Here is a 13725-nt window from a genome sequence, read left to right as displayed (position 1 = left end):
TGTTTTAAATAAATCATGAGATGAATCATCACCACATGTGCCAGGTTCTGTGCTGTAGTTGTCTATAAGGAGTAGGATCCTCCACGGGCACCACTGACTGTACGAGTGTTGCATCTAGTATTTAAAGAGTATCTGTGACTTACACAAAAATGCAGAATTTATTACCTTGTAAAAATCCCTGAGCTCTCATGATTTTTTGCTGTTATGCATTTTGTGCTGTGTCAATCCATTTCAGAGCTTTTCACATTTGTTTCTTCTGGAGCGCAGTATATGAAATCTCGGCTTGCAGAAAAATTTGACAGTTCTCTAGAGTCTTTTTTTGGGGTGGGAATATTCAACCTTCCCTCCCAAATGATGTCACTCACAACTCAATAGCTGATCTAGCAGTCTCAGAACCTATCTCTGATTAGCAATATCTGGGAGGGAGGGGTGAAAGCGCCCGCCCACAGAGAAGACTCTGGATAATTAACTAGTTGCACTACAAGCAGAGATTGCATATGCTGCGCTGCAAAAACAATGAACAAATGTGAATATCTATGCAACAGAGTGATGGCATTCATTTAATTGGCTGCTTGAAATAAGTGAATGGTACCACACAAAATCTGTAGATAGGGGTGATGGTGCTTTTTGAACACAGCAGCCAAGTTTTTCTAATTCTGATGTACATTTGTATTCTTGTGGTATTGAGACAATTCCATGTAGTTGTCACTCTCAGACACAGGCAAGTCCATTGGACAATACAGCATATAAATACAATGGGATGGAAAAAGGAGAGGAAGGCCCTAAAGATAGGGAGTGAGGGATGGGACACCTCCTGACACCAACATGTGCCTGTCCCTAAGATTCCCTAATGCCCTATGCGGGTCCTTCCCCTCGTCGTCGTCACATGCCTAGTCCTTGACTGTCACCTCTATGAACCCTGACTAGTGCACTGGCTGGCAAAGACGTTAGCTTCACCACTGCAGATGGTAACACACAGGTGAAGAGACAAACAGGACAGACAAAAAAGGAAAATACTCAGCTCAGGCTCTGCTGCTAAGCTCCACAGCAGCAGAAGAAACGCCAACAGGAATCCGACCTCCCCCAGCAGCAACAAAACCACCACCACCATAGGAGTGCTCCACACCCCTAGCTGGTCTGCATAGAAGAAGAACTCTATAACCGACGATCAGCTGATGGGTCATGTGACTATTTAAAGGGAGATGGGAGTGGTTACCAACCAACATCAGCGGAATAGCTAAAAGAAACTGCCAACAAGAGGCTGACATTAACTCTTGCTGGACCAAAAAGGAAAAAAACATTTACATTTCAGCAGACCCAGAGCTGCCACGAATCCCTTAATGATTTGTGACAGTAATGTAGTAGTTTTAGACCTTTTAGGTTACGTTCCCACAATGAGTTTTTCTGGAGTTTTTTAGGTTGTGTATTCTCGAAAGAATGCAGGTAACCTATTTTACTTAATTAGTGCTGAAATGGTTCAGAAAATTTGCAACATAAAAAACTCACCAAAAGCTCATGTAGGAACATAAACTTACTGTTGGGGAGAATCTGTAGCCATGTAAGTTCTTCAGCTTGCTGAAACTTGAAGAGAATGCCAAAGCTACAGTGAAGACTGACACTCAAAAAATACAGAAGAGGAGAGGGAAAGCAGGTAACGGCATACTGTCCATAGCTATGTAGATTTATATTTTCATGATCTTCACGAATAACTTTTAAAGAGGTCTTTCCAAAATACAGTACCTTTTTCTCAGCTTACCATAATAGAAGGTTTCAATCCAAGCGAAATTGAAAATTAGTTAAAATTTTGCTTCCATTTTTTATGTTCCAGATGTCAACGAATGTGAAAATGGTAACGGTGGATGTGAAGTGCAATGTTGTAACACCATTGGGAGCTTCTACTGCAAGTGTCCTGACGGGCAGAGAATAAAAGAGGATGGAAAGACCTGTCAAGGTGAGAAATACGACAGCAACTAATACACCTCGTATGTGAACGTGCCATTGAATTTGAGTTTTAGTTTTGTTTAAGCGTGAATGCTTCAACTATTTGGAACAATTTGGAAAACTTATGGGGACATGGGAAACTTGTGGGCAATTTTTGTGCCACTGTAAATTAAAAACTTTTTTTCATCATGGGGAATTATTTTTATATATACTGTTTTGGGACAATTTCTGATAACTTTATATTGAAAAATGGGGGCGAGTCAAATGTTAATTTTTTTTTTTTTTTTTTAACTCTTTAGTTCCCATAAATAAAGTTATGCGGACTACTTACTGCAAGTTCTATCTATTCCAATATTATAGTATTTTAATATATAGATGAAATTACTGTCTACTGCCTGCTGCTGTCAGTGATTGAGAGCAGAATTTAAATGGTTAATCAGCAGCATTTGGAGCAAGCTCCAGTCACGGCTTATTCAGGAAAATGCCTGCTATTTTCCAGAGGCCACTCCATACGATCGCACCTGAAATGTGATGCGCTCTTTCATCCTATGCTGGGAAAAGGCTAATTAGAACACTTTAGCATACTACAGCACCACTCCAGCGGTTTTTTGTTTTTTTTTAATGCTGGAGTGGTGCTTCTAATATAAGGTCCCTTACGATCGCCTAACACTTACCCGCTGTCGCTTTTAGCTTCTATCAGCGCCACTCCGGTCCCGCGGCTCCATATTGTCAGTCTGACTGTCTGGAAGTCAGAGGTAACGGTCACGAGCTCTCAATACAAGTTTATGAGCCAGAATGAAGATCTCATAGACTCGCAGTGAAAAGTGATCTCCAACTCGCTCAGCAAACACTGGAGCGATCCGTCAGGTCCCAAACTATTTTAGATGGACACTAGCAGTCTTAATAGTAGGTGAAGAGGGTGGCGGGTAAGTATAAGACTAGGGGCATGGACTCTACATCACAAGCACCACTCCAGTACTGCAGTAAAAAACCCACTGGAGTGGTGCTTTAAAAAGAATGTGTCACCCAGATTAGTTGTTTTTTTTGTTTGTTTGTTTTTTTACAAATTAAAGACAGCTCCTATTAAATATTTTTTTTCTCTTAAGATATTCTTAATTTTTTATTGTAGACCTTTTAATTCTATTTTCTGTTTGTGATTATAGAGGCAGATTTCTTGCCTCGCTGGATACTAATACTTCATCTTTATCTCAATAACCGAACTGGCCTGTAGAATAAAGTTATCAAGTCATTTTTCTCCCCACAAAGTAAACATAAAAAAAACCCCAAAAGTCCAAAAAACAATGGTGAAGTTATGGCTCTTGAAAGGCGCTGAAGAAAAGACAAAAAGGAAAAATGGCCATGAATTACAGGGGTTACACAATGCAACATTCAGCAAGTAATTAGCCAGGGAGGTTGGACTGTGAGATAGGGCTGAACCCCGTCTAAATCTCTGTCATCGGACACTTTACCTTTATAAATATGTTTTTTAAAATGAAAATTACTGTCATTTTCTGCCATATACGACGTCGCCGTGATAACCGCATGATTGTTCCTGTCATTGAGACAATATGGGAGGGAGGTTGCATGCGAGGCGTATGTCTCCCCATATGACACAGACCATGAACACAAAGCCCAATGTAAACACATCTTTCTGGATATTTTCTGGTGAGAGAATTCTCTTCTATTGTGTCTCCGGGTGAACATGTTGGAACAGTCGGCTCTGCTGTCATTGCCCCATTCCTGTCATTTCTGCAGCTTAAGCGAATGTCTCCGTAAACCCAGGAATTTGCATTCTTCACATGACTTTGGATTTTTATAATGCAGACACCGGACCCATTTGCAGCTCGTTTTACTAGTAGAAGCTCCTGACAAAAAGGAAAATGTAACAACTCCATAAATCTGTCTATAAAATTCTTAGTAACCTAAACGCATATGCTGCTCAGGATGTACTCATGGGGGGTTGACTATAATAGAGGGAAATAAATGTCTTGTCCTTACCACTAAAAAAAAGTAAATGATGCAACTTTGCAAATAGTCTTAATAAAAAATTTCCTTCTGCTTTGTGTATGCCACTGCTTTTAGGATTTATGTGTTTCCATAGTAACAGACTACAGTCAGATCCTCTGTAGTCTGATCCTGCAGTCATATCACTGTCCAGTTGCCCCCTGCTGCTTGCTTACCTGCCAAATGAAAGCCTGTAAGAGGTGTAAGATGGAAGAGACCTCAATCAATTATCGGGAGCATAGAGCGCTACAAAGAACATACAGTTGTGGCCAAAAGTATTGACACCCCTGCAATTCTGTCAGATAATACTCAGTTTCTTCCTGAAAATGATTGCAAACACAAATTCTTTGGTATTATTATCTTCATTTAATTTGTCTTAAATGAAAAAACACAAAAGAGAATGAAGCAAAAAGCAAAACATTGATCATTTCACACAAAACTCCAAAAATGGGCCAGACAAAAGTATTAGCACCCTCAGCCTAATACTTGATTGCACAACCTTTAGCCAACATAACTGCGACCAACCGCTTCCGGTAACCATCAATGAGTTTCTTACAATGCTCTGCTCGAATTTTAGACCATTCTTCTTTGGCAAACTGCTCCAGGTCCCTGATATTTAAAGGGTGCCTTCTCCAAACTGCCATTTTTAGATCTCTCCACAGGTGTTCTATGGGATTCAGGTCTGGACTCATTGCTGGCCACCTTAGAAGTCTCCAGTGCTTTCTCTCAAACCATTTTCTAGTGCTTTTTGAAGTGTGTTTTGGGTCATTGTCCTGCTGGAAGACCCATGACTTCTGAGGGAGACCCTGCTTTCTCACACTGGGCCCTACATTATGCTGCAAAATTTGTTGGTAGTCTTCAGACTTCATAACGGTCAAGCAGTCCAGTGCCAGAGGCAGCAAAGCAACCCCAAAACATCAGGGAACCTCCGCCATGTTTGACTGTAGGGACCGTGTTCTTTTCTTTGAATGCCTCTTTTTTTCTCCTGTAAACTCTATGTTGATGCCTTTGCCCAAAAAGCTCTACTTTTCTCTCATTTGACCAGAGGACATTCTTCCAAAACGTTTTAGGCTTTTTCAGGTAAGTTTTGACAAACTCCAGCCTGGCTTTTTTATGTCTCGGTGTAAGAAGTGGGGTCTTCCTGGGTCTCCTACCATACAGTCCCTTTTCATTCAGACGCCGACGGATAGTACGGGTTGACACTGTTGTACCCTCGGACTGCAGGGCAGCTTGAACTTGTTTGGATGTTAGTCGAGGTTCTTTATCCAACATCCGCACAATCTTGCGTTGAAATCTCTTGTCAATTTTTCTTTTCCGTCCACATCTAGGGAGGTTAGCCACAGTGCCATGGGCTTTAAACTTCTTGATGACACTGCGCACGGTAGACACAGGAACACTCAGGTCTTTGGAGATGGACTTGTAGCCTTGAGATTGCTCATGCTTCCTCACAATTTGGTTTCTCAAGTCCTCAGGTCTTCTTTCTTTTCTCCATGCTCAATGTGGTACACACAAGGACACAGGACAGAGGTTGAGTCAACTTTAATCCATGTCAACTGGCTGCAAGTGTGATTTAGTTATTGCCAACACCTGTTAGGTGCCACAGGTAAGTTACAGGTGCTGTTAATTACACAAATTAGAGAAGCATCACATGATTTTTCGAACAGTGCCAATACTTTTGTCCACCCTCTTTTTATGTTTGGTGTGGAATTATATCCAATTTGGCTTTAGGACAATTCTTTTTGTGTTTTTTCATTTAAGACAAATTAAATGAAGATAATAATACCAAAGAATTTGTGTTTGCAATCATTTTCAGGAAGAAACTGAGTATTATCTGACAGAATTGCAGGGGTGTCAATACTTTTGGCCACAACTGTATCTCGCTCTGGATGACTCGACACGACAATACCATACATAGACTTCATTTGAACGAGCACCAAGCAATGCTTCATCTCTACAGGGTGGGCCATTTATATGGATACACCTGAGTGGGCCATTTATAAAGTTTGAATCCAAAATGGTTGACATCAAAATGGCCGCCATGGTCACTACCCATCTTGAAAATTTTTCCCCCTCCCATTTACTAATGTGCCAGAAACAGGAAGTTGATAAAATTCCCATTTAATTTAGGTTTATCCATATAAATATCCCATGCATGTGTATTCATATAAATGGCCCACCCTGTATTTTGGTAGAGCTGCAGCCGGAGGTTTGAGCACTTGCTGCAGGTATCATTGACAGATTACAGCTGATCATTGTGGATTGAAGCAGCAGAACACCCTGAGATCAGCATAAATTAAGGCACTCCTTTCAACGAAGAGAAATAGAAAAAAAGCAGGTACCCCTTTACATTCATTAGTGAGATGAATGTCATCCTAAGATGATCTGAAAATCTTTCCAGCAAAAAAAAAAAGCATTTCATTTATTACAAGTTCTTAATTTTAATTTTTGTTCAACCATTTTAGCCACTGTAAATATTATTTTTGGGACACCTGGGTGACAAAGAATATAAGTCTAATTGTTCATTAACCAGGTGTCTGACAGACACATGACTATAAAAGGTTGTTAGTTAGCAAAAAAAAACCCTTCTCATTTCATGCTGTCACCAATGACACCACATGGAAGAGAAATGTCACAAGAACTGAGAAAGAAAATGATTTCTTTACACAAGAAAGGTGAAGGCTACAAGAAGATCATCAAAGCTTTACTTATCCGTCAGAATACCGCAGCAAAACTGATACAAAAGTGTAACAAAGATGAAACTGCAACCATCTCAATGAGACGTCCTAAACAGGAGCTTCTTTTGATTAGAAGGAATAAAGAAAATCGACATGCAGGTTCACTGCAGTTAGCTAAAGTAGTAGAAAGCCAAAGCGGGGTGAGTGTTTCTTCACACAGTATAATGGCCCCCACGCATCCCTCCACACTGTATAATGGCCCACACAACACTCCACACTGTATAATGGCCCCCCCACAACCCTCCACACTGTATAATGGCCCACACACGTATACATTATACATTATGCTGGTTCCTCCTCCTCTCATCTTCCCCTTACTGTTGGGGTTCCTCAAGGATCAGTCCTAGGCCCCCTCCTCTTCTCTTTGTATACTGCCCCTATTGGTCAAGCAATCAGTAGATTTGTTTTCCAGCACTATCTCTATGCTGATGATACCCAATAATACACTTCTCCTGATATCACGCCTGCCTTGTTAGAAAACACCAGCGATTGTCTAAAGGCTGTGTCTAACATCATGTCCTCACTATATCTGAAACTGAACCTGTCAAAGACTGAACGCCTTGTGTTTCCTCCCTCTACTAATGTACCTATACCCGACATTGCCATTTCTGTGTGTGGTTCCACTATTACTCCCCAGCAACATGCCCGCTGTCTTGGGGTCATACTTGATTCCGAGCTTTCCTTTGCCCCCCACATTCGATCACTGGCTCGCTCTTGTTATCTGCACCTCAAAAACATTTCTAGAATTCGACCTTTTCTTACTTTTGATTCCACAAAAACTCTTACTGTTTCTCTTATTCATTCTCGTCTAGACTATTGTAACTCTCATCTAATCGGCCTCCCTCTTACTAAACTCTCCCCCCTCCAATCTATCTCGAATGCTGCAGCCAGGATCATATTCCTCGCCATTCGTTACACCGATACCTCTATCTTGTGCCAGTCATTACACTGGCTACCCATTCACTCCAGAATCCAGTACAAACTCATTACCCTCACCCACAAAGCGCTCCATGGCTCAGCACCACCCTACATCTCCTCCCTTGTTTCAGTATACCACCCTACCCGCACCCTCCGTTCTGCTGATGACCTGAGGTTAGCATCCTCAATAATCAGAACCTCCCACTCCCGTCTCCAAGACTATACACGTGCTGTGCCAATTCTTTGGAATGCACTTCCCAGGTCAATACGACTAGTCCCCAATCCCTACAATTTTAAGCATGCCCTGAAAACGCATTTATTCAGACTGGCCTACCGCCTCAACACATTAACCTAACTATCCCTGTGTGGCACAGCCAAAAGTTTTACCATAACCAGTATTCTGTCTCCGACATAATTAATGACTCTTGATTGTCTATTTTGATAACATAAATTCAGAGATAATGTTCGGTTTGCCATAGATTTTGATGTTCACCGTTTTGGCTCCATCTAGTGGCCAAAAATAATAACTACAGTGTTATTCTATCTTAGTTTCATTTTCGCTTCTATATTTCCCTCCAATCTGCAATGCATCTTGGGTAGATTTGCAAGGCATCATGGTCTATTCCAGCCCCCTTTTTCTGTCCAGTCTGCCATTTTCTATCAGGCTTGCATACTGGAAGCTCCTCATCCCTCTTCTCCCCCTGCGTTAGCATCGTCGGTGAGTAATCACGCTCCCCACATCTATCTCCGTCCTAGATCACCTTCCTTAGTTAGCTTCCCCCTGGTTAGCTGTTAGCGCAGGTAATCTGTATAATGTACCCATACTAAATGATTGTATTATATGTTTTGCTTGTAGTTTCACCACGCCCCAATATACCATCACATTCAATAAAGCACAGATTCAACCTACAGTCTTCTTATTGGACCCCAGGTATAGCGGTTTAGCTGCCCGTAAAAGCTATATGAATCCAGGTTCATTAATAAGGATGGAACAACCAGGTTCCCCACATCATGTTCCTACACGCTTTATGCATCTATTAGCCCTCTGTGTCTGTACTGTTACACACTTAACATTATGGCTGGCCCAAACAATCAGGGCAATTGTTACCACCCACCTTTCGTGTCTCCCTTTTATTTCTCATAGATTGTAAGCTTGCGAGCAGGGCCCTCATTCCTCTTGGTATCTGTTATGATCTATGTGATTATTGTTATGCTGTAATGTCTATTGTCTGTGCAAGTCCCCTCTGAAATGTAAAGTGCTGCGGAATATGTCGGCGCTATAGAAATAAAATGTATTATTATTTTATTATCATGAATACACAGATGTAGTGCTCTTTCATGAAAGAGAAGATGCTTCCATCACTACGTGCCTTTGGTAGACGTGCACTTTTCCAGCTTGACAATAATTCAAACCACACATCTGCTGCATTTCTGAAGAAGAAAAGGGTGAAAGTTTTTAAGTGGCTAAGTGTCTCCTGATCTAATCCCGATCAAAGCACATATGGTGAATTCTGAAGAGAGAAGTTGAGCATCACCCTCCATCCAGAATCCAGGCTCTAAAAGAGGTCATTCTTGAAGAAAGGAAAAAGACCAGCTAGTTCATTCCATGCCTAGTAGACTTGGTGCTGTTCTTAAATATCATGTAGGTCATACAAATACTAGATGTATAAATAGACGGCGAAAAAGTGGAGTGATTGAATCCAGAAGGATTTTTTATAAAAATATCAAATTTTATTATGACAAATACATATACAAAAATACAATGTTCATGGCAAAATTGCATGTAAAATGTGACACCAAAAGAACCAGAAGGGTAGACACATGGGGATATTCAAAGCACCAAGTTAATGCGTCCACTGCAAGTGACCCATGTGGAATGTGAATGTGAGCAGAAAATCACTGCCTGTATACATTCCATTTACCACCATAATAGGTGGGAAGCGGTGAAAGGTTTCCAGGGCTCACCACACATAGTGGAGGAAGCCGCAATAACAATCTCATTCTCCTTGAGAAAGCGCTATTGGTAAGCGCGAAATGCGCGTCGGAGATCTTTCTCACAGCCTGGGTTATTTCAGCACCAGTTGGTAAGCGCTCTCATTACTTTACCCTTGCGTTATTGTGATTTAATTACACATTATGAGATTGTTATTGCGGCTTCCTCCACTATGTGTGGTGAGCCCTGGAAACCTTTCACTGCTTCCCACCTATTATGGTGGTAAATGGAATGTATACAGGCAGTGATTTTCTGCTCACATTCCACATGGGTCACTTGCAGTGGACGCATTAACTTGGTGCTTTGAATATCCCCATGTGTCTACCCTTCTGGTTCTTTTGGTGTCACATTTTACATGCAATTTTGCCATGAACATTGTATTTTTGTATATGTATTTGTCATAATAAAATTTGATATTTTTATAAAAAATCCTTCTGGATTCAATCACTCCACTTTTTCTCCGTCTATTTATACTTGCTTATGGAGTGGAACCATTTAGTATTATAGCGGGCCATGACTGCAGGTTACTGCCAACGGTTTTTTGTAAAGTATTGGGATTTTTTGTATTAAATACTAGATGTAGTAGTTTTTTATGTGAGGGGTATTCATTTTTGCATCAACTAACTTGAGTAAAACTGAAGACTTTGTAATGAAAGTTATATTCTTATCCTTACTTTCATGTTCTGGGTTAATACAAAATGTTCTTTGAAACTCAGTTTTGTCAAAATTTGGAAAATTGTTGTTGTATTCAGGGAAATATTGATTAAAATGTTACTTTGTAAAGGGTGGAAAGCTTAATAAAAGTTATTATTTTATACATCGTTGGTCCGTCATCAGCAGCGCATGAGTGATACCTCCATCCTGTTTTCCATCATTCCTTGGTCTAGCCCAGTGTTCCCCTACTCCGGTCCTCAAGAGCCACCAACAGGTCATGTTTTCAGGATTTCCTTAGTATTGCCTAAGTGATAATTGCATCTTTTGGAAAGGCAAGAATTTCATCACCTGTGCAATACTAAGGAAATCCTGAAACCATGACCTGTTGGTGGCTCTTGAGGACCAGAGTTGAGGAACACGGATCTAGTCCATGACCAGTATCCTTGCAGCAGTTGTTTTTACATACCCGTTACATGATGCTTTTGAGCAACCATGCCAGGTGAGTGGATCCTAAGACACTATTGCAATTTTTTTACTCCCAGATTTTCATCTTCACTTTTTAAAGGAGGTGTACTCATTAATGCTGAGCACTGTATATCGGCGGTTATATGGGTTTCAACCCATTCTTCTCTGCCTTAGATATTGTTAATGAAATGCTGAATAAACATTTTTGAAAAATTGGAACAACCTAAAACATTGGTAATTGGACAAAACAAATTTTGCAAGAAATCAAAGACCAATATTTCATCATGTTTGGACAGCTGGTGACACTATTACATCCTACCTAATGGAATTTTTCCTATTGGTGATGTGGTAAAATGTTGTACTGCATGATAATATCAGATGATGGCGCTGTTACATTCTAGCCTATGAAAAAAAGACTGTACTGGCAAAGTTGGCACTGGAAGTTATTTGACACCCTAATTTCTACAGGAGTTCCACATTATCTGTAGAGCTCCTATAGCTAAGCAGTATTTTGTATATTTTGGTGTTCACGTGATTTATATGGCAGATGAAAATGTATCATTTAGGGATTCTGTAGTAGCTGGTCGCAGCTTCCCTTTTAACAACATATTCTGCCCATTTGCATGTCCATCCTGATTTAGTGACTCTGTTTTGTATTAGTGCTTCATCTGACTAGTGCAGCGATTATCATGGAGCACAGAGCAGCAATGGGATTGGATCCAGGTCTGCAGACCTCAGGATTGTGCTTGGCAAAGCGGGGTCTTCGTGTGGTTTTATGCTGCTTTAGAAGACATTTTAAGTATTGGGAACAATTACGACTTCCAACTCCAAAAATAGATTTGACATCACATTTTATAATTTTTCCAGCTCGAGGAAAGGAAGCATAAACAGGTTCTCCGCATGGCTTCTAATCCTCTCATTTTTTGGCTCCATTTGATTGAGGTTCTGTTGTTCTGGGTCTTGAATATTTACTTGCATTGTTTAGATTTGGGCTGTTCACAAAGTGTTTTTGTCTTTGACTTTTTGGTTTTTATTCTTAAATTGTTCCATGTCTGCCCTGCAATGTCCACATAATGGTTTCATGTTTTCATTTCTCTTCACTGTGCATCCTTCTCAAATGGGTTTATGAAAACAAAGCTTTAAGAGGACCAGTCACTTGCCATAAATGTCATTTTTTATCCTGGTATAAATCTGGCATTGTTTTTTTTTTCTTCCTACACCTCTCTGTTCCTGAGGTTTGGCCCCTATTCCTTTTTTCATAAATCTAAACTTATTAGCTAAGTAGGTGAGGTCTTTTTCTCTTTTATATGGACGTCTTCTAGAGAACTGTAAGCAGGTATCGGGATGCAGTAACGCAGGGATTGCAGAACAATGCTGTATATCAATATTATTTAATTTTTAACAAAAGGATGAAAATGATCTCCTTGCAGGGAGTTAATAAACAGTAAACAGGAATCAAGGGAAGTAAATAGTTAATGCAACAGTCTGATAGTTAAACGGCACTTATCGTAGTCTTCTCTGATTCTCATCCACAAACAGTCTGATGGGAGTTGAAGTATAGGCAACGGCCGGCGTGGTGTCCTCAGTTGGATCCCAAAGAATCACGGTCCAGCTTCTGGCGGCAACGGGCGGTCACTGGTTTTGCCACCTGAGCCCCTAGTCCATAAATCTGTGCAGTCAAAGTGGGAAGTGCTGCAGTAGTCTCTGTCTCACACGAGCACTGTGGCTGCTGCTGCGCATATGACAGCAATAGTGAATGGACCTCAGGGACCTGCCACTGGCACACGCATCTCTGTGCGAGCACTGCACTCTGGCCTGGCGCGCGGCGCTCTGAACACTCACTGGCTCACTGAAGCATTCGTCTAAGGCCTGCGGGGCACGTCTCTGCTCTGCCCTGTAACTGCAGAGCGTTCCGCACACTTCCCTCTGCGCTCACCGCCGGGGCGAAACTGAAGGCTTTTTCCCGCACTTCCTGCTCACTCCCCGGCTTAGCCACGCCCCCTCTCCCAGGGTCATGGGACCTGTGCGGTTCCCCATTCTTTCGCCCGCCCCGGCAACACTGGATGCAGCCTTGACAATTCCGGACTCGTCACAACGCAGGAACCCACAGCCCAGTCTTCCTCCTTACAGAACCGTGCCCAGTTGACTAACAAGACTAGATTTATACACATGGAAAAGAGGACCATACCTTAGGAAAAGAAAAGTGCAGGGAAAAAAACAATGCCATATTCAAGAGAACTGCAACATTTCCAACAAGTAAAAAATATATGTTCATGGCAAGTAACAAGTCCTCTTGAAAGGAATTTGTCATTACGATAAAGCCTCCTAAGAAGTCTTTATGAGCAAGTAGGTCATAGAAAGTTTAATAAAATGACACCTTGATATCTGCGATCCAATGTCTTATTCCAGAGAAATCATGTTTATCTTAATTTGTAAATTAGCACAGATCTCCCCGAGATCCGCCTGCAGAGATTATTCTAAATAATTGGGTGCATTACTGTGGGGAAGGTGACTTGACGGACAGACTTGACTGGAAGTAGGAGGGAACGGTTGGTGCACTATGGACGGAGATTGACAAGGACAGCAGGGTGATAGCTGGGAAAGATAGACAAGAGAGTGCAGTACCTAGAAATGACCACAAGATGGCAGGGGAGAGTAGTTCAGGACTCAACAGCAGCTTAGGGCTTGAGAAAGGCTTAGTCATGGGGGGCGGGGAGATAGGAACCCAGGAGGTGAATTCCCGGTGAGAGAAGGGATAAATAGGACTGGTTGGGGTTCCAGGCAGGCTAGTCCCGGGAGGTCAGGAGGAGAAGACTCAGGACAGAAGATTGACAATGGTGGAGAGCTTGACCAGGGGACTGACAGGAAAAGACACCAAGAACCGAAGGACAGACGAGGCCCCGGGGGTACCAATTGGACGACGACCTCAGGCAGGTGAAGCGCTGGTGGTAGGTTGGTCTAGGACAGCCCCAACGAAAGATCCACGAGGAACGTCACTACAACTGAAGGAAGGTG

General features: G+C 41.6%; 1 protein-coding gene across 1 annotated transcript in view; it reads left to right on the top strand.

The window, feature by feature from the left end:
* The window catches only part of MEGF6 (multiple EGF like domains 6), a 557152-nt gene that overhangs the window by 379287 nt on the left and 164140 nt on the right, over positions 1-13725 (top strand). Inside the window, exon 5 of the mRNA XM_073561705.1 lies at positions 1829-1951. Within this exon, the coding sequence (XP_073417806.1) occupies positions 1829-1951 (123 nt within the window). The remainder of the gene's footprint in view (positions 1-1828; positions 1952-13725) is intronic.

Source organism: Dendrobates tinctorius, unplaced genomic scaffold (genome assembly GCF_039654945.1).
Source record: "Dendrobates tinctorius isolate UK_male_01 unplaced genomic scaffold, ASM3965494v1 ptg000326l, whole genome shotgun sequence".
NCBI lineage: Eukaryota > Metazoa > Chordata > Amphibia > Anura > Dendrobatidae > Dendrobates > Dendrobates tinctorius.
Note: the sequence above shows the minus strand (reverse complement) of the source record. Positions and strands in the feature narration are given on the sequence as shown.